The 20,660-nt window shown below is 39.7% G+C and overlaps 1 protein-coding gene and 1 long non-coding RNA gene across 5 annotated transcripts in view; one reads left to right on the top strand and one right to left on the bottom strand.

The window, feature by feature from the left end:
• The window catches only part of LOC132395078 (uncharacterized), a 112,953-nt gene that overhangs the window by 3,601 nt on the left and 88,692 nt on the right, over positions 1-20,660 (bottom strand). For 2 of the 4 annotated variants that reach the window (XR_009512528.1, XR_009512518.1), the window contains exons 2-4: positions 20,062-20,115; positions 12,352-12,515; positions 719-798 (exon numbers count right to left, since the gene is read on the bottom strand). This is a non-coding gene — a long non-coding RNA (uncharacterized LOC132395078). The remainder of the gene's footprint in view (positions 1-718; positions 799-12,351; positions 12,516-20,061; positions 20,116-20,660) is intronic. The other 2 variants (XR_009512524.1, XR_009512520.1) reach the window with 1 other exon arrangement.
• Positions 1-20,660, top strand: part of LOC132395046 (uncharacterized protein C18orf63-like) — a 74,656-nt gene that overhangs the window by 47,285 nt on the left and 6,711 nt on the right. The window contains exons 9-12 of the mRNA XM_059971364.1: positions 914-999; positions 2,489-2,666; positions 3,206-4,036; positions 6,407-6,526. Of these exons, the coding sequence (XP_059827347.1) occupies positions 914-999; positions 2,489-2,666; positions 3,206-4,036; positions 6,407-6,526 (1,215 nt within the window). The remainder of the gene's footprint in view (positions 1-913; positions 1,000-2,488; positions 2,667-3,205; positions 4,037-6,406; positions 6,527-20,660) is intronic.

Genomic DNA, 20,660 nt, shown 5'->3' with positions numbered 1-20,660 from the left:
CTGAAATATCCTCTCCAACCTCCACTTAGCTTTTTTTTTCAAAACCTCTTGTTGAACATCAGGCTAGCTAAATTTTCTTGTATTAATTAATTATGCTTTTGGTGGCATTTTTGGAAATCAATTGAGTTTATTCTTTGTAATCAAAACAATAACTTGTTTAAGTTTATAAATAGCTTATTCTCTACACAATGGTTGTCGATGTGGAAAGATTATCACCTAAATCATTAAGAAATTGAGACCTACACTTCCTGATTTTCATCTATAGAAAATGAAAGTGTCATTGATCATTGGCTTAAGTTATCTTAACTAGTGCATCTAGCAATGCAACTCTTCAGTGTCAGCATCTGATTCCAAAAACAGCTCTACCCAATTTTTGTTACAAGAACGGTCTTGTTGTGTAAATAGGTTGTGTTGCCATGAATGCACTAATGAAGGGGAGCTATTTCAGTACTGAATCCATTCTTAAACAATTTAAAACTTGAGTCGGTTCAGATCTACCAAAGTTGAGGGTTATCTTCTAGATAATAGCCAGTAGTAACTTCAATTCACTTTTAACATAAGTTTAATATGATTTATCCTATTTGTACAAAGATTTATTCCAAGCAATAATTTTTCCGATTTCTAACTGTCATAAGGGAATGTCTTCGCAAAGAACTCCATTGTAAAAGACTTGTATAGTCGATAGTAATAAACAGTAATGCAGCAAAGGACTTCTTACCTTTATCAAAGGCGAGCAAAAACCACACTTATGTGTCTTGAAAGAAGTGTCCTCCTTATTTTCATTTTTCTGCAAATTACCTTAACCAGCAAAATAGGGCTGAATCAAGTCAAAAATTATTACTTGATTTAATAATAAATTTATTCTAAGTTGACTAAAATAATGAATGGTACTAAATATTCTTTCTATTTGCAGTATGGCTATAATCTCCCAGAGATTAATAGTGACATGGCTCTTTACTATACTGTATACTTCAAGTTAATTGGAGAGAAGCTGTTTACGTATCCTTAATGTAGAAAGATTAAATTAAAATTATAGGCAGTTTTATATTTCAAATCCATGCAAATCTGTAGTCAAAATTGTCCAGTTCAGTAGTTCTCTAAGGTGCTGATTTGTGGGATTTTAACCAAATAATGTTCATGCTGAAAGATATTTAGTAGAACATAGCCTTTAAAGAAGTGCAAAATGGTCTGAAGAATTTTGGTTACGGCATTATTTGCATTAATGAGGCACCAGCATCATAGCCAAGATGAGTGCATTCTTTGCTGGCCAACATTGCGTCATCTGGCAGTTTAGATAATGATAAGCAAGAGGTATTCTTTATCCATTTATAAAGACCCATGGTGGCCTGAGTTTACAAAAGTCAGACTTCAGGATTGGTTGCAACAAAGAAGACCAAGAACTTACCATGAATGGAAGCAATTCCATTTCCTGAATTCCATATTCAGACAACTTCCTCCCCTCCCTCTCACTGGAGCATTTTCAATTGTTCCAATCCTTCATGCTCTCTCTATCTCTTTTCTTAATTTTCCCTCCTGGCCTCCTCTGAGACTCCCATCAGGACCCTTGTAACTGCTATAGTTACACCGTTACAACTAACGTAGTGAAGTGAAATATCACCCAGCAAATTGTCCATGACTCTTGCTGATCTGCTGGGATCCAGTTTTTCAACAGGAGAGTGTGCCTGGGAAACCACATGATCCATTGGCAGGTGACCAGTGACCTTTGGTGTTTTGCCAAAAGATCTGACTGATTAACTGTAACTTCTTGCCTCCACATACTCTATTTGACCTAACTGCTTCCGATATTAATTGTTCTTACTTTAGATGTTTATTGATTATTGACTTCAGTCCTGTGACAATACTGTTAGAAAGTTTGAACCCTAATTCCAGAATTTTCTAGCTCAGAGTTTTGTGTTGATATTCAGAAGAGCTCATTTATTAGATATTCTCTCCACCCTTATCAGCATAGTTTTGAAAGACCATAGAATCCTTCTACCATATTGTGCAGAAGAGTATGATACCATGACCTGTCAGACATTTAACTCATCTGTAGCTAACGAGTGTGAAGAAATGAAAGCAAGAATATTTTTTTAATGAAGAGCCACGTATATTTCATAATTATTATAGTGAAGCATAAATAGTGGTGTAATTAGTTTAGGTAAACTTTCAGATTACTATTACTGATTTGCTAACTAGTGTTTTCATGAGGCTTTAGTACTCCGGTGATAAATTGGACAGTAAGTTTTCTTCTTGATATAGATGATCTTCAATGATGTCCTACTTAAGATAATATTCAGTTCTGTTAAAAAGAAGAAAACTGTTTGATTTGGTAGGTTAATTTATGGACTGAAGAGTAGTACAGCATGAATATAGAAAGTATTATATAAGTAGACATAAAGAAGTTAAAATGCTTAGAGTTTTCACGTATCTGATTCCTAAATATGTGCTAAATACTTTCACAGTGAACATCCTTAACATAATAATTCAGTTACCCTTTTTGTTGTATTAGAAGTGAACCTGTTCAGTTTTACCCAAGAGTGGACTTGGAATCAGTAGTAACTACATTCTTTTCTGACTTAAAAATAACATTCTCTAGTCTCTGTGGATTGCCAATAAAAATAACCAGCAAACCCTACTATGCTACCAATGAACTCAGTGTTTCTCAGGTAAGACTAGAAATAAGCTTTTTTTTACAGCAGGAGACCCCTTGCAATATCTTTGACAAAATAGTTATACCAGGACCAAAAATATGTATGCCTGAAGTTTCTTCTTGGACATTCTAATAGGAAACAAAGAGTTTAATGCTTGGTTCAGTCTCTCCATTATGTTGTGCTACTAACTAACTGTACAATGGCAACCTCGTGGCATTTCAGTCTATATACATTTATTTGCTGTTTGAATTTCTGGTGTGTTCTGCCTGTGTTCCTCATTTTCTGAACAGGTCAGCACATCACTTTGTCTTATTGAAGTTACCTTCCCCCAGTGCAATGAATTGATTTTAAATGTTTTGTTAAACTGAAGGGATCAACAGTTACTCACTGGGAGTGGCAATTTAGCTTACAACAACATTGTTATTCTTTCATCTAACATTTCCTTCAAGTAGATTTTCATCTGCTGAATCATCTCAGTAAATATAAATAGTTGTATAGTGTCTACCTGTTGGCTAACATGATGATATTTTTCTTTCTTTGTGTTTTTAAATAAGGCAGTTCAGGCAAGGCCTCCAAACCTAACAACTAAGCCTACCTTCAAGAACAGCTTAACACGAATTCCAGCTGCCAAAGTAACCATCAGTAAAACCTCTTCTATTTATTCAATTAACGGAAGTCAAAAGACCACAGTTTTAGACAATGAGCAGAAATTAGATATAAAAGCAAGTTTAGATGCAGCATCAATACATGCTACTGGACTATGTGAAAGTATATTCAAATCAACAGAGAAACCTGAAGTGGTTTTCCAGAATTTGCAAAAAGGAACAATTCAGGTTGCTGGGTCAGTCACGTACCAACAGATGGAAATGCATTCTAGTTCAACTAACCAGGCTTCCAGGATTATACCCATATTTAAAAACAGGCTCCTGAAACAAGGTAATTCCTTAAGTTCAAGAATTAATGAGAAGAAAACTAAGCAAAATGAAAATTCCAAAAAGACATCAAATTTATCAAATGCTAATATAAATAGAAAAACTCCAATGAATGTACAAGAGAGGGAATGCAGTAATGAAAAAGTGGACTTGTTTGACAAAGCCCAAAAGCGAAAGACAAATACATATACAAATGTAACAACACCAACAATTACACAGGTACAGAATTCAAGTTCAGATTCCATGGTAAACATGTGCAAGGATACTTTGCTTCTCAAGTCAAATCCAAGAATGCTAAAATCTGGAGATACAACACTTAAAGCATTTAGAAATATCCAAGATCAGAGCAATATAAATACACAATTTGGAGGTAAAAGAACACCAGGTCCTACAACCTTTGATCACGTATGTACAAAGTGGATTCATAACCTACTGGGAAATGAACAAAAACAAGTGAGATATTTTCTTATTTCAAATCATTTGAGTTTTCTATTGCTTTTATTGAATTTGCTTGCTATTTTAAATGTATTATAAAAGTAGATGCACTTATGATGCAAGTAATTTCTTATTCATGTATAATTAGATTTTTCATAGATAAGTTTGGAAAGTAACTACTTTAAAGTAGCTATTTGGTAATGTACCTATTATAAAAATATCAGTACAGGTATGGTTAAAAATCACACTTTAATTGTTAGTAAATTTTAAAATCCTTGATACAAGTGAAGTTGAACACTTCCATAGCTTAATTTTCTTATTTTTGTAATTCTCGGGTTCAGCTAGCTTGTGTGAGTCCAGGGGAAGACAGCCTCCAGCCCAGCCAAACTTTAGAAATCTTGTTTGTGTGGATGCTACATGATGTGTTGCCCAGTTACAAATTCCTACCACAAAATATCAGACAGTACACCATATGCAATTAAATGAGTGAGCTTTATAATTCTTAATTTGACTATAGGGTAAGTAAAGAAAACAAAAAGAAAAAGGGCCCATTTTAATGGAACAGTCTAATGTGCACATGGGAGCTCATGATTTTCCTTTCATTTGTTCCCCATCAACCTCCTTTGAGCGTCATCGACCCCTGGACCCTCACTCCAACTCTCTTCACTCACATCTTCTCTCTTCATCTCTCGCTGACAAAAGACCATGAATACCTTCTCTCAGACACACAAGAAAGAAATAACATGCCTCTCATTGGATGGCGCATATTCCTAAGCCCCCATTATCTCTAGTCATAACCCAAACACTGCTGCTACAGAGAAACCATTACATTAGCCGTAATGGCTAGTGGTGCAATGTCACAGCTCCAGACTCTGGAGCGAAGGCTCCTGAGTTTGAATCAAAGGCGGGACACCCCTGAGCATGCTTTCCATCCATGCGGGGTTGAGTGTTGAGCTAGCCACTTGGCCTCATTTAAAAAGAAACAAGGGTCGAGTCAGAAATGTTCATATCGTGACCCAGTTAATCTGAAAGGAGACCAATCCTAACACCATGCACCAGACAAGAATGGCTGACTGTCTGGTGCGATGCACAAAAAGAAAAAAATATATTTAATTTAGTATATTAAAAATGTACATTACATGAGCAAAACAATCTGAAAATCCATACTGGTGTAAATCGAGTTCTGACTAAACTCGGGCAATGCTTACTACAGTTAGATTTATTGGCTGAGTGCAGGCCACTTAGTAATAGAGTCCTTGTTGGACATTATGTTGCATGAAATGCATGGTATGAAAAAAATAATCATTTAATTTATTCTGTCAGTTTAAAAGAAATAATGAATGACATACAAGACACAAGCTGATGGAACATATGCCATTTTATTTTCTGGGTATAATACCTGTTAGTGTCCCAAATTTTATATGGACTAAGTAATTAATTGTTATTCATGGAGCATTTAAAAAATTTATTTATTGAAATAAAGTGCAGAAGTGGCCCTTCAGGCTTTTCGAGCTGTGCCACCTAGCAATTCCTGATTTAACCTTAGCCTAATCATAGGACAACTTACAATGACCAATTAACCTACTAACTGGTACATTGTTGGACTGTGGGAGGAAACTGTAATGTTAGGGGAAAACACACGCATTCCACAGGGAGGACATATGGACTCCTTACAGATGATGCCACAGTTGAACACCAAACTCTGATACTAACATGTGAACTCCAACTTATGAATCAAAGATAATCAATCTGTAATATAAGAAAGGGAAGCAAATTATCTGTTTATAAGGACATAGAAACATCCAGCACTGAAACAGGCCATTTGACCCACTGAATCTCTGCCTACCATCAATTACTCATTTACACTGATCCTACATTAACCCGTTTTTTTAAAATTTTACCTGTATTTTCATCAGGTTACCCTCCCCCCACCACAGCCACTCTTCCACCCTATAGCCAATCTTCTGCAGATGAGTGACTAAACCATATACTTTTAAGATGTGGGAAAATTGAGAGCACCGAAGATAAACTCACTTGGTCACAGGGAGAAAATTCCATACAGTCAACACCTGAGATCAGCACTGAACTCACATCTGGTGCAATGAGGGTGCTGCTATATTAATTGCACCATTGTGATGACTTTTTGTATCAGCACCATTTTTCTGTATTAGCCCAATTTTACTTAATGTACCTATCATCATACTAAGCACAAATGAAGCAAACTGAGAGTGACAAATAGAAATTAATAAAACAAAGCATAAGCTTAATTAGGCAATCAGTATCAAATAGTCCCTGAATATGGATCCACCAACTATCTTACTCCACAATTTTAAATTTTAAGTAATATTTATAGCATGTATTATTACTTATTTGTATTTTTTGCTTCAGGTATCTGGTGTATTTGATATAAAGAAGCAAGAAAAACAAACAAATGTTCAACAGCTCAGTTCAAAGTCTCTGACAGCATTGAATTATCCTGATAAAGGAACAGAAAAAAGGAAATGTGAAGTAAGCTCCATTCTTTGAACAATGTTTGCATTTAATTTTAGAATATTATGTTGCTTTTCATCAAGTTTGTGCTTTCCAATGTAGTAATTAGCCAAACTGCTGAATCTTGGGAGTTAACCCACACTTCACATTTGTGGCAAGTTACTATTAATGGAGTGAATCTGCAAAGAGTGAAGATGAGAGGGATCTAGATGTTCTAGCACATGTATCATAAAAGGTTAGCTTAGTGTTGTACAAAGTTTTAGTGATGCCACAATTGGAATACTGCACATAGTTGTGATCCTTTACCTTAAAAAAAGAATATTGATGCATAGGAGGCAGGCTAAAAGAGCTCTAGAAGGCTAATTCATAAATGAGAGGATTGTCCAATCAAGGAAGATTAGACGGTTTGTGCTTGTGTTCTTTGGAGTGACCTTATTCAAAGGTATATGATCCTATGGGTCTTGACAGAGAATACGTTACGATGTTTTCATTAGTGAGCGATAATAACTAAGAGGCCAGTTATTTAAAACTGAGGAGCACAGAAATTTCTTCTCTCAGAGGGTAGTGAATCTGGATGATTCTGCTCCACAGGTGGTTGTGTTCAGGTCATTAGATATATTTAAGATGGAATATCAAATTATTAAGGGTTATGGGGAACTGGCATAGAGGAGATGAACTGGCACACCATAGATCAGCCATCATCATTTTCAATTGCAGGGCAATCTTGGGGGGCCCTAGTAGCCTATTACTGCTCCTATTTTCTTATGTTTTTGTATTAGATTCTCCAAAGAGTTATCCAGAGCAGAAGAATGCATGTTGTATCAAATCATTTTCCAAAGGGTCAGATGAAGGCAGCATCATAAAAACTCAATAACAAACATATATGATGTAGGAAGTAAAACTCATAGACATTCTTTTACATTATAAAATGCTATGATTGTTCTGAAGGCTGGTAAAGTAGAGAAACTGTTTGTGTGAGGATGCAGCAAGGCAGTTTCCATTTTATAGAGTCATTGCTCCATCCACTTTGTACCAAACCATTTAAAATGCAAGTCCCATCGACCTGCACCTGGACCATTGCTCTCCATACCACTCCCATCCATTACAGTGGCATGCAAAAGTTTGGGCACCCCGGTCAAAATTTCTGTTACTGTGAATAGTTAAGTGAGTAGAAGATGAACTGATCTCTGAAAATCATAAAGTTAAAGATAAAACATTCTTTTCAACATTTTATGCAAGATTAGTGTATTATTTTTGTTTTGTACAATTATAGAGTGAAAAGAAGGAAAGGAACACCGTGCAAAATTTTGGGCACCCCAAGAGATTTGAGTTCTCAGATAGCTTTTACCAAGGTCTCAGACCTTAATTAGCTTGTTAGGGCTATGGCTTGTTCACAGTCATCATTAGGAAAGGCCAGGTGATGTAAATTTCAAAGCTTTATAAATACCCTGACTCCTCAAACCTCGTCCCAACAATCAGCAGCCATGGGCTCCACTAAGCAGCTGCCTAGCACTCTGAAAATTAAAATAAATGATGCCCACAAAGCAGGGGAGGGCTATAAGAAGATAGCAAAGCCCTTTCCTCAGTTCGTAATGTAATTTAGAAATAACAGTTAACAGGAATGGTGGAGGTCAAGTTGAGGTCTGGAAGACCAAGAAAACTTTCTGAGAGGACTGCTCGTAGGATTGCTAGAAAGGCAAATCAAAACCATTGTTTGACTGCAAAAGACCTTCAGGAAGATTTAGCAGACTCCGGAGTGGTGGTGTACTACTATGCAGTGGCACCTGCACAAAAATGACCTTCATGGAAGAGTCATCAGAAGAAAATCTTTACTGCGTGCTCACCACAAAATTCAGTGTCAGAAGTTTGCAAAGGAACATTTAAGCAAACTTGATGCATTTTGGAAACAAGTCCTGTGGATTGTTGAAGTTAAAATAGAACTTTTTGGTTGCAATGAGCAAAGATACGTTTGGAGGAAAAAGGGTGTAGAATTTCAAGAAAAGAGCACCTCTCCAACTGTTAAGCCTGGGGATAGATCGATCATGCTTTGGGCTTTTGTTGCAGCCAATGGCACAGGGAACATCTCACTGGTAGAGGGAAGAATGAATTCAATTAAATACCATCAAATTCTGGAAGCAAACATCACATTGTAAAAAAGCTGAAGATGAAAAGAGGATGGTTTCTACAACAGGATAATAATCCCGAACACATCTCAAAATCCACAATGGACTACCTCAAGAGGCGCAATCTGAAGGTTTTGCCATGGCCCTCTCAACCTAAACCTAAACCCCAACCTAAACATCATCGAAAATCTGTGGATAGACCTCAAAAGAGCATGCAAGATGGCTCAAGAATCTCACAGAACTAGAAGCCTTTTGCAAAGAAGAATATGCAAAAATCCCCCAAACAAGAATTGAAAGACTCTTAGCTGAACACAGAAAGCGGTTACAAGCTGTGATACTTGACAAAGGGGGTGTTACTAACTGACCATGCAGGGTGCCCAAACCTTTGCTTCGGGCCCTTTTCCTTTTTTGTTATTTTGAAACTGTAAAAGATGGAAATTAAATCGTAATCTTGTTTAAAATATTAAAGAAATTTGTCATCTTTAACTTTATGCCTTTTAGAAATCAGGTAATCTTTTACTCTCTTAGCTATTCACAGTAATAGAAATTTTGACCAGGGTGACCAAACATTTGCATGCCACTGTATATTGCCTCCTAAATTATATGACACTAAGACCCTAACTGCAGCACACACAAAATGCTGGAGAAACTCAGAAAGTCAGGCAGCATCTATAGAGGGGAATAAATAGTTGGTGTTTTGGGTACACATGATTGCATGTAGTTCTCATAGAAACTGAAAATATAGAGAAAGATGAAATCAGAATCAGGTTTACTATCACCAGCATGTGACGTGAAATTTGTTAACTTAGCAGCAGCAGTTCAATGCAATACATAATCTAGCAGAGAGAGAAAAATAATAAGTAAAATAAAACATAATGATAAATGAACAAGTAAATCAATTACGTATATTGAACAGATTATTAAAAACTGTGCAAAAATAGAAATAGTGAGGTAGAGTACAAAGCTTAAATGTCCCTTTAGAAATCAGATGGCAGTGGCAACGAAGCTGTTCCTGAATCACTGAGTGAGGTTTCTGTACCTCCTACCTGATGGTAACAGTGAGAAAAGGGCATACCCTGGGTACTGGAGGTCCTTAATAATGGACACTGCCTTTCTGAGACACCACTCCCTAAAGATATCCTGGATACTTTATAGGCTAGAACCCAAGATGGAGCTGACTAGATTTACAACCCTCTTCAGCTTCTTTTGGTCCTGTGCAGTAGCCCCTCCATACTAGACAGGGATGCAGCCTGTCAGAATGCTCTCCATGGTACAACTATAGAAGTTTTTGCGCGTATTTGCTGACATGCCAAATCTCTTCAAACTCCAAATAAAGTATAGCCGCTGTTTTGCATTCTTAATAACTACATCAATATGTTGGGACCAGGTTAGATCCTCAGAGATCTTGACACCCAGGAACTTGAAGCTGCTCACTCTCTCCACTTCTGATCCTTCTATGAGGATTTGTATGTTCCTTCATCTTACCCTTCCTGAAGTCCACAATCAGCTTTTTCGTCTTACTGGCATTAAGTGCCAGGTTATTGCTGTGGTACCATTCCAGTAGTTGGCAAATCTCACTCCTGTACGTCCACTCGTCACCACCTGAAATTCTACCAACAATGGTTGTATCGTCAGCAAATTTATAGGTGGTATTTGAGCTATGCCTAGCCACACAGTCATGTGTATATAGAGAGTAGAGTAGTGTGCTAAGCACAGACCCCTGAGGTATGCCAGTCTTGTTCATCTGCAAGGAGAATATATTATCACCAATCCACACAGACTGTGGTCTTCCGGTTTGGAAGTTGAGGATCCAGAGGGAGGTACAGAGGCCCAGGTTCTGCAACTCGGAATAATGGGAATGATAGTGTTAAATGCTGAGCTATAGTCGATGAACAGCATCCTGACGTAGGTGCTTGTGCTGTCCAGGTGGTCTAAAGCCAAATGGAGAGCCATTGAGATTGTGACTGCCATTGACCTATTGTGACAATTCTTTAATTGTATTTTTTTAATCATTATGAAATCTTGACAATCATTTTCTCAATTTATTCAAACCTTCAATTTCTAACTCAGTAGATTCAGTCAAGGAATTAGTTAACTGTCCTCCCAGCATCTTCTCTACAAATGTCGATTCATTTGTGAAAACGAAATGTTTATTCTAGGTGATTCCACTGTATAGACTTAGTGAAAACTTGGCTGATTTCACCAAATCTATACAGAGAAATCACCTAACATCTTTTCCCTCAATGAGGCCTCCTTATCTGAATCTATCTACCTCTGTCAACATTGCTAAGATAGTTCATTGACTCTTATTACCAAATCTAACCTTCGTCATTTCCTCCATTTCTGTGATTCCTTATTTGAACAACTCACTGTTTTCCATTAATCTCACTTCTTTTAAATTTTTGTTTTCAGATTCAGTTTATTGTCATTTAGAAACCACAAATGCAATGCAGTTTAAAAAATGAGACAACGTTCCTCCAGAATGATATCACAAAAGCATATGACAAAACAGACTACACCAGAAAATCCACATAATATATGGCAATCCCCAATCCAGAGTCCGGAGAGGCTGCTGCGTATTAATATCACACTACCGTCTTAGCACGTTCCCTGGAAAGGAGCTCCAAATTCAACAGACAAATCAAGACTAAAAACTAAAGCTACAAGACCGGCACAAAACCACATAGTTACAATAGTGCAAACAATAGCATAATTGATAAAAAAGAAGGACCATGGGCACAGTAAAAATAGTCCAAAGATGTTAATGGACTATAAGTTCAAAAGAAATCACCACACAGTTTCCACAAGTCCCCAGGGTCCCAACAGACTCGCCATCCCACGCTGGCGGCAGAAGGGAATACCCCCGCTATGGACTTCCACTGTGCTGCCTGACTCAGCCTCGCAGATGCAGCACACACCGAAAGCAACCTGACCGCAGCGGACTCCGAGTCCGTCGAACCTCCGAGCCGACAACCATCCCCTCCAGCACAGCTGCTCCGAGCACCATCCTCTGCCGAGCGTATTAAGACGGCCCCGCCAATGGCTATCGGCAACACGACCCCGAGGTCTGGGGGCCTGTTCTTCCCAGCAGAGACCCGGACCTCACAGCAGTAGCAGCAACGAGGAACATCTTCCTGGAGATTTCCCAATGTTCCTCCGTGCTCCCACGTCCGTTTTCAATCAATTATGATTGCGCACAGCACCCCACCACAAATTACAGATAATTAGCTCCAGAGTGCAAGCTGTGTCACGCCGCCATCTTGGAAATCTACTCCAATTCCATTATCAGGCACATTCCTAACCATGCTATCTTCGTAGTTTCTGAACTATAATTCAACCTTCAGCTCAATTCATCAATAGGCACATTTAATATCAGAGAAATGTGTACAATATACATTCTAAAATTCTTTTTCTTTGTAAATATCCATGAAAATGGAGGAGAGCCCCAACAAATGAATGACAGTTGCAGTACCCCAAAGACTACTCGTTTGCCCGGTATTTGACATACCACAGGCTCGCTCTCTCCCAAATAAAGGAAAAAGAGGTGTCCCCATTTCACAGCGAGAGGGGAGACATAACAAAGTAACTCGTTGATTTATGGTGTTAAAGGCCTATTGTATCATTTTTTCTGACCTCTGTGCCCTTGGGTCTCTGGACACACAGCCAGCTCATTTCTTACAATCTTCCATCTCCCACAATGCATCAGGCGGCAACACTGACCTCGAGTCCACCAGCCCTGCCAGATCCACGAAAATCTGGCATCCTGAAGGCACACTAGTCTTCCAGGCTGCATCCTTGGCATTCGTGAGGCCCCAAAAGCGGGTCCCATTTTCACCAAGAACCAAAGTCCACGTGTAACTCCAGGTCAGGGTCTTCAAAGGAACCTTGAAAAGGAAAAAAAGAGATATCAAAGATAGAAATAGAGCTGTTCCCGAAGATGCAAGTAAAGGAGTTGTGTTAGGTGCCTTCATCCTTCTAAGCTCCTCCCTACTAGAAACACTGCTTTCTGATTTCCTATATAACCTTAGCTACCCATGTTCAGACCCATACTGTTTGATTTGCCAGGTCATGAGTCCACACCACTTCCAGGTCATCAAATCTATAAATATATTTCTGTCAGTGTTTGTATCCTTTTCACACTCCTAATCCCACCTCAGTGTCTGGACAGGATCAGCCAACACTTGGAGAGTCGATGTCTGATTTGGGACAGTCAACATAGCTTTGTGGGTGGGAAATCATGTATGACAAATCTCAGAGTTCTTCAAAGAGGTAACCAAGAGGGCTGACAAGGGTAAAGTAGTAGACTTGGTCTATATAAACTTTCGCAAAGTCTCTGACAAGCCCTACATGGCACGCTACTCTGGAAGGTTAGATCGCATGGGATCCAAGGTTCATAATTGGCTCAGTACTAAGAAGCAGAAGCTGATGGTTGACGGTTGTTTCTGAGACTGGAAACGTGTCTAAGTGGTGTGCCACAGGAGCCTATGTTGTCACTAATTTATATAAATGATTGGATGTAAATGTACAAGCATAGTTCCTAAGTTTGTGGACGATACTAAAATAGTGTTGTGGATAGTGTCTAAGGAGATATTACAAGGAAATCTTGGTCAGCTAAGTGTATGGGCTGAGGAGTGGCAAATGGCTTTCTATCCAAATAAATCTGAAGTATTGCAATTTGCCATGCCCACACTTGGCTGATGCACATTCAAAGTTTGCTACCGTGCTTAGCAATGTTTCAGGTTTCTCAGGTGAGCATTGTGGTCAACATCACTGTTGTTGCAAGTAAAACTCTATTTGACCTATCTATTTTATTATTTCATACAAAATCCATTTGTTGCATCCTTATCACCATCTTGTAATTACTGTATATATGCATTCATTACTGTTTCCTGCTGTAGTAATGCAGATGCAATTGGTAATCATGGAGAAGTACAGAGCCTGTGATTTATTGTTTACTTAATTTTCAAATGGCATTTTCTGATTAAGTGGCTGAAGCTTCAATTGAACTCATTCAGGAGCATCTGTGATGTTGAACATCATGGAAGGAGCTTTAGTGAGGTGGTAATGCTGAAGGGCCAGGCAGCAGATGGTTAGGTGATGATTAGGAAAGCTTGAGGGTGTAAGCGGTTTCAGGATTCCCCTGTAACTAATCCCCTGAGTAACAGAAGAACAGCAGCAGCTACATCTGTGGCACAATGACTGGCTCTGATGCACAGCAGGGGAGGGTGGATTCAAGAAGAGCAGTAATTATAGGGACTCGACCATTAGAGCACAGACAGAAGGTGCTGTGGTGCAAATGTTGCCTGCAGGGTTCCAGTGTCATGGAAATCTCTGGCATTATCAAGGGGGAGGGTGAGCAGCTAAAGGTTAATGTACAGAATGGTACTGATGGAAGAAAAAGCAACAAGGTTCTTGCAGGCTCAGTACAGGGAGATAGAAAATTAAAAAGCAGGACCTCAACGGGTGTAATCTCTGCATTGTTCCCAATGTCACACAACAGTTTCTTCATCTGCACCGCATCTGTTCCCAGGAAGAGGCTTTCCTTTCCAGGACATCAGAGAGGTCCTCCTCCTTCAAAGTACAGGGTTTCCCCTTCCTCCATCATTGCTACTGCCCTCACACAAATCTCATTTCCCAGACATCTGCGCTCACCCCATCTTCCCACCGCTTTAACAGTGATAGAATTTCCATTGTCCTTACCTACAACCTTACAAGCTTCTGCTTCCAACACAGCATTCTCAGCAACTTCCACTGACTCCAAAGGGATCGTACCACCAAACATATACTACCTCTTTTCCCCCACCTTTCTGCTTTTCATAGGGATTGCTTCCTCCTAGATTCCCTTCTCCATTCTCCCCTACCAACACTTATCCTTGCAGGCAGCTGAAGTGCTGCACATACCCATTCACCTCCTCCCTTCCGGGCCCCAAACAGTCCTTCCAGGTGAGGCAGCACTTCACCTGGGAATCTACTGGGCTCATCTATTGTATCTGATGCTCCTGATGTAGCCTCCTCTGCACTGGTGAGTCCCAACATAATTTGAAAGACTGCTTTGTCAAGCTCTGTCACTCCAACCACCAAAAACAGAACTTCCCAGTGTCCCAACATTTTATTTCTAATTCCCATTCCCATTCTGACATCTCAGTACATGACCTCCTCTTGTGCCACAAGGCCACCCACAGTGTGGAGGAGCAACACCTCATATTCCTTTTCCAACCTGATGGCATAAAAATTGATTTCTCCTCCTGGTTTAAAAAATGCCTTCTTCCTCCCCTCATCTTCAATTCCCCACTCTGGCCTCTTCCCTTTTCTCACCTGGCTATCACCTCCTCCTGAGTACTTTGCTCCTTCCCTTTCTCCTATTGTCCACTCTCCTTTCCTATCAGATTCCTTTATCTCCAGCCCTTTACCTTTCCCACTGATTTGGCATCACCTATCACCTTCTAGCTAGCCTCCTTCCTCTTCCCGCCACTTTTTTATTGTGGCATTTTTCCGCTTCCTTCTCAGCCCTGATGAATCGCCAACTGTTTATTCATTCCATAGATACTGTCTGGCCTGCTGAGTTCCTCCATCATTTTGTGTGTGTGTTGCTTTGGATTTCCAGCATCTTTAGAATGTTTGTGTTAATGCAATCCTTTAGTTCTCTTTCACATCTGAACTTGTTAACATTTTTTTCTCACACCCTTCTGGACATAGACCTTAGAATCTTCAATGACTCCCATTCAATAGACAACTTCACTGAGAAACTGATTGGCATTAGTGACTCAGATATTTCTAATAGTTAAAATCATAGACTCACAGGTTGATTATGGCAGTGAAGGAGACCAGCAGGTTCATGCCGACTCTCTGTAGATCAGTCTGCCAAGTTCCATCTGCCTAGTCTAAATTGTGGTTTATCCAATTTACTTTCAAAATCATTGGCCATTTCTCCTTTTACAAATCTCTTCAGTGGCAAATTTCAAATCATTGCCATTCACTGTGTAAATAAGTTCTCTAGCTATCCACACAATTAATGCCGTTATTCATCTTATACACCTCTATCAGGTCACCTCTCATCCTCCATCACTCCAAGGAGAAAATGCCATGTTCACTCAACCTATTCTCATAAGGCATGCTCCTTGTAAATCTCCTCTGCACTCTCTCTAAAGTATCCACATCCTTCCTTAGTGAGGTGACTAGAATTGAACACAGTACTCCAAGTGGAGTCTAACTAAGGTCTTGTATAGCTGTAACATTACCTCACTGTTCTTGAACTCAGTACCACAGTTGATGAAGACCAACACACCATACTCCTTCTTAATGACACTGTCAACCTGTGCAGCAGCTTTGAGTGTCCTATGGACATGGATCCCAAGATCTCACTGATTTACCACACTGCCAAGAGTCTTACCATTAATATTATATTCTTTCTTCAAATTTGACCTGCTGAAATGAACTATTTCACACTTTTCCTGGTTGAACTCCACCTGCCACTTCTCAGCCCAGTTCTGCATCCTATCAATGTTGCGCTGTAACTTCTGACAACCCTCCAGACTATCCACAACACCTCCAACTTTTGAATCATTTACTAACACACTCTTCTACTTCCTCATCTGGGTCATTAGTAAAAATCAAAACAGGAGGTGCCCCAGAACAGATCTTTGTGGAATACCACTGGTCACCATCCTCCATGCAGCCTCCACCCTTTGCCTTCTGTGGGCAAGCCAATTCTGGATCTACAGAGCAAGGTCTCCTTGGATCCCATGCCTCAATACTTTCTGAATGAGCCTTACATTGGGGAACCTTCATCAATGTGTTTTGTTACATCCTTAAAGAATTCAGTCAGGTTCATAAGGCATGACTTGCCCTTGACAAAGCCATGCTTACGGTCCCTAATCAGATTATGTCTCTCCAAGTGCTCATCAATCCTGCCTCTCAGGATCTTCTCCAACAACTTGCCCACCACTAAAGTAAGGCCCATTGGTCTATAATTTCTTGGGTTATCTCTACTCCCTTTCATGAATAGGGGAACAATGTTTGCAAACTTCCAATCCTTTCTGTATTTCTCCCGTCCTATTGATGATGCAAAGATCATTGCCAGAAGCTCAGCAATCTCCTCCCTCACTTCCCACAGTAGCTTGGGGTATATCTCAAATAAGAGAAAAGTTGCAGATGCTGGAAATCCATGCAGCACACACAAAATGCTCAAAACATCGACTGTACTTTTTTCCATAGATGCAGCCTGGCCTGCTGAGTTCATCCAGTATTTTGTGTGTGTTGCTGGAGTATATCTCATCCAGTCCCAGCAACTTATCTAACTTAATACCTGTCAAAAGTTCCAGCACATCCTCTTTCTTAATGTCTATACATTCAAGCGTTTCAGTCTGCTGTAAGTCTATCCCACAATTGCCAAGGTTCTTTTCACTGGTGAATACTGAAGTAAAGTATTGCTTGGGGTTCGCCAAGGCCTTCTCATGGCTCCTTCTAGCTCTCCAAATTTCATCCTTGAGCTCCTTCCTGGCACCCTTGTAATTTTCTAAAGCTCTAACAGTACCTAGTTTCTTGAACATTTCATAAGTTTTTCTTTTCTTCTTAACTAAATTTTCTATATCCTTTGTACACCATTATTCCTTTACCCTACCATCCTTTCCCTGCCTCAATGGAACATACTTATGCAGAATGCTATGTAAGTGTTCCCTGAACATTTGCCATATTTCTGCCTTGCATTTCCCAGAGAACATTTGCTCCCAATTTATGTTCCCAAGTTCCCGCCTAATAGTATCATATTACCTCCTACCCCAATTAAATGTTTTCCCAAGTTGTCTGCTCCTGTACCCCTCTAGCACTATAGTAAAGGTGATAGACCTTCCTGAATAAACCTAACAAATTCCAACATATCTAAACCCCTTGCTCTGAGGAGATGCCAGTCCATATTAGGACATATCACCCATCACAGCAACCCTATTATTATTGAGCCGTTCTAGAATCTGTCTCCCTATTTGCTACTCAATGTCTCTATTACTATTGGGGGGGGGTCTATAAAAACACTTAGTGGAATCATTGCCCCCTTTCTGTTTATGACTGCCCCTTTTTGAAACATCTAAAGCCTGACACATTCAGCAGCTATTCCTGCCCCTGAGACATTCAAGTCTCTGTAATGGCTACAACATCATAGTTCCACGTATTGAAACATGCTCTAAGTTCATCTGCCTTGTTTATGATACTCCTTGCATTAACACAGACACATCTCAAACCATCACACTGAGTGTATCTTTGCTCTATCATCTACCTATCCCTCCTCACAACCTCCCTACAAGCTGTCTCTACTTGTGTGCCAACTGCCCTATCCTCTGCCTCTTCACTTTGGTTCCCACCCCCTTGCAAGTCTAGTTTAAACCATCCCCAACAGCTTTAGCAAACTCCATCCCAGGATATTGGTTCCCCTCCAGTTCAGGTGCAACCTGCCCCACTTGTACAAGGTCACCTCTTCCCTAGAAAAGTTTCTATTGATCCAAGAACTTGAAACCTTGCCCCCTGCAGCCACTCATTCATCTGTGCTATCTTACTGTTATGACCTTCCCTAGCTTGTGGCACCGGGAGTAATCTGAAGATTACCACTCTGGAGGTACTGCTCTTCATCCTCCTTCCTAACTCCCTAAACTTATTGCTCAGGACCTCTTCCTCTCTCCTGCTTACATCATTGGTATCAACATGTACTATGACCTCCAGCTGGTCACCCTTTCCTTCAAGAGTATATTCTGCAATCGCTCTGAGATATCCTGGACCTTAGCACCTGGGAGGCAACACACTATCCTGGTGTCTTTTTTGCTGCCGCAGAATCTCCTATCTGTCCCCCTAACTATTGAGTCCCCTATGACTATTGCTCCACCTGACTTCACCCTACCCTTCTGAGGCTCAAAGACAAAAATGGTGCTATTAGTCTGGCTGCTGCTGCCTTGCCCAGATAGGTCATCTCCCTCAGCAGTATCCAAAGGGGTATACCTGTTGCTGAGGGGAATGGCCAGAGGGGAACCCTGCACTGACTTCTTTCTCAATCACAATACATTTGCATTAATAAAGAGACAGCTGTACTGCACTGCATACTGCTCACAGTTCCATCTGCAACTAAAGCAGAATTAAAATGGCAATAGCCTAAGCTTGATGGTCCTTCTCCAGAATTATGTTGCCTCCCAGGCACCACCTTACCAAAGGCATATAAAGCCACAAAACCCAAGACCTTTCACACCCTGGTTTCACAGGGAGGCATATTCTTATGAACAATTTTCATGAAGCTAAGTTCTACACTTTGCAATTTTCACAGTTAACAGTGATTTTATTTTAGACTTCCTAATTCAAGTACAAGTTGAATACATGGATGCATTGTTATGATGGTCAAGGGTAATCTCTAGCCTCAAGATCATTCCAGTCCTTAGATGCTCATGGGTGTCATAATTTGCTGATTACTGCTACACTGCTGACAAGTTGAAGCCTTAAAGCAACCAGGTCAGATATGGATATTTGTGATGTTGCAGGCTACACCAAATTACAGACTGTAATACAGAACACACTAATACAAAATATAGACACTACTTAAAATCATTACAACTGCCATTCTCAACAAACATTCTGAATGGGGGAATTACACATGCTTCTTATATGAGCATTGCTGGCATTGAGAGCTTCAGATTCCTATGAGTGAATATAACCAGTAATCTATCCTGATGCCACAACCAGAAATTTCACCAAGGCCTCTACTTCCTTGAATACTTCCTAACGTAAACTTGGCCTGTCCCTTTTGACCCTCACCATTTTTGATAGATGCCTGTAGAAAATAAACACTGGGGAAAAGCTACAAACCTTGAAAGAATGTGCCACCAGGATCAACAACAGCTTCTATCCCATTATTATAATAGCTCTGTGCAATGGTAAGATGGACAGTTGACCTCACAATCTACCCCATTGTGGCCTGCACTGTACTACTTCCGCATTCATCCAACACTCCCTCAATTCTCTGTTATAATGAAATGATCAGTATGGATAGTACACAAAAAAAAAGTTCTCACTGTACCTCATGACATGTGATGATAATAAACCAATTTATCAATTTGTATCATAGTAGAGCATCAGAGGACCTTTCTAATGGTAAATTCCAGATATACTGACATCTTGCCTAAATATTCATTATTAGCTTGTCACACCTTTGTCTCCTTTGAAGGATGGATTTTGGGGGAACATGGTTATCCACCACTTTAAATGGATATTCATTATACTCACAACTGCAAAGTTCTATCGAGGAATATTACACACACAGTTACTATCCAAGTGCCACAATAGGGCTGCTGAAAACATGGTTTGTGTTGTCTGTATGATTACTATCACTCCATAGTAGTCAAGCTGTCTTTTCTTGCACTGATCTGTGTATTGAATAATTTGACCATCAAGCAAACTCACCTTTACCTGCCAAAATAGGGTAAGGCATAAAACCAACAGCCAAGACAGCAGAATCTGTAAAGGAACATGGAACAATAGCCTCAAGGAACTGCAGCAAGAAGAAAATCAGGACAAAGAGCCAATCAGTTTATATCCTCAACAACAGAGCCTCCATGACATTTAAAGAGATTGGGTTTATTTGTCACATGTACATTGAAACATCGAGTGAATTGCGTAATTTGAATGAAATCAAATCAGTGAGGATTGTAATGGGCAGCCCACAAGTGTCACCACATTTCCAGTGCCAACACAGCATACCCACAACCCACTATCCCTAACCTTATGTCTTTGGAATGTGGGAGGAAACAGGAATACCCAGAGGAAACTCGTGTAGTCATGGGGAGAATGTACAAACTCCTTACAGGCAGTGGTGGGAATTGAACCCTGATCAGTGAATGCTGATGCTGTGAAGCAATACGCTAACCACTACATTACCATGCCATTCTAAATTCTGTAAAGATTCTCTTATTGCCCAAGAGCATAGAGTACTCTTATATGTTCATCCATATCAGTTTTAAATCATTCTGTATCATAGTTCTCATTAATTTTATTTTCTTGCA

This window comes from Hypanus sabinus, chromosome 1 (assembly GCF_030144855.1).
Source record: "Hypanus sabinus isolate sHypSab1 chromosome 1, sHypSab1.hap1, whole genome shotgun sequence".
Classification (NCBI taxonomy): Eukaryota; Metazoa; Chordata; class Chondrichthyes; order Myliobatiformes; family Dasyatidae; genus Hypanus; species Hypanus sabinus.
Note: the sequence above shows the minus strand (reverse complement) of the source record. Positions and strands in the feature narration are given on the sequence as shown.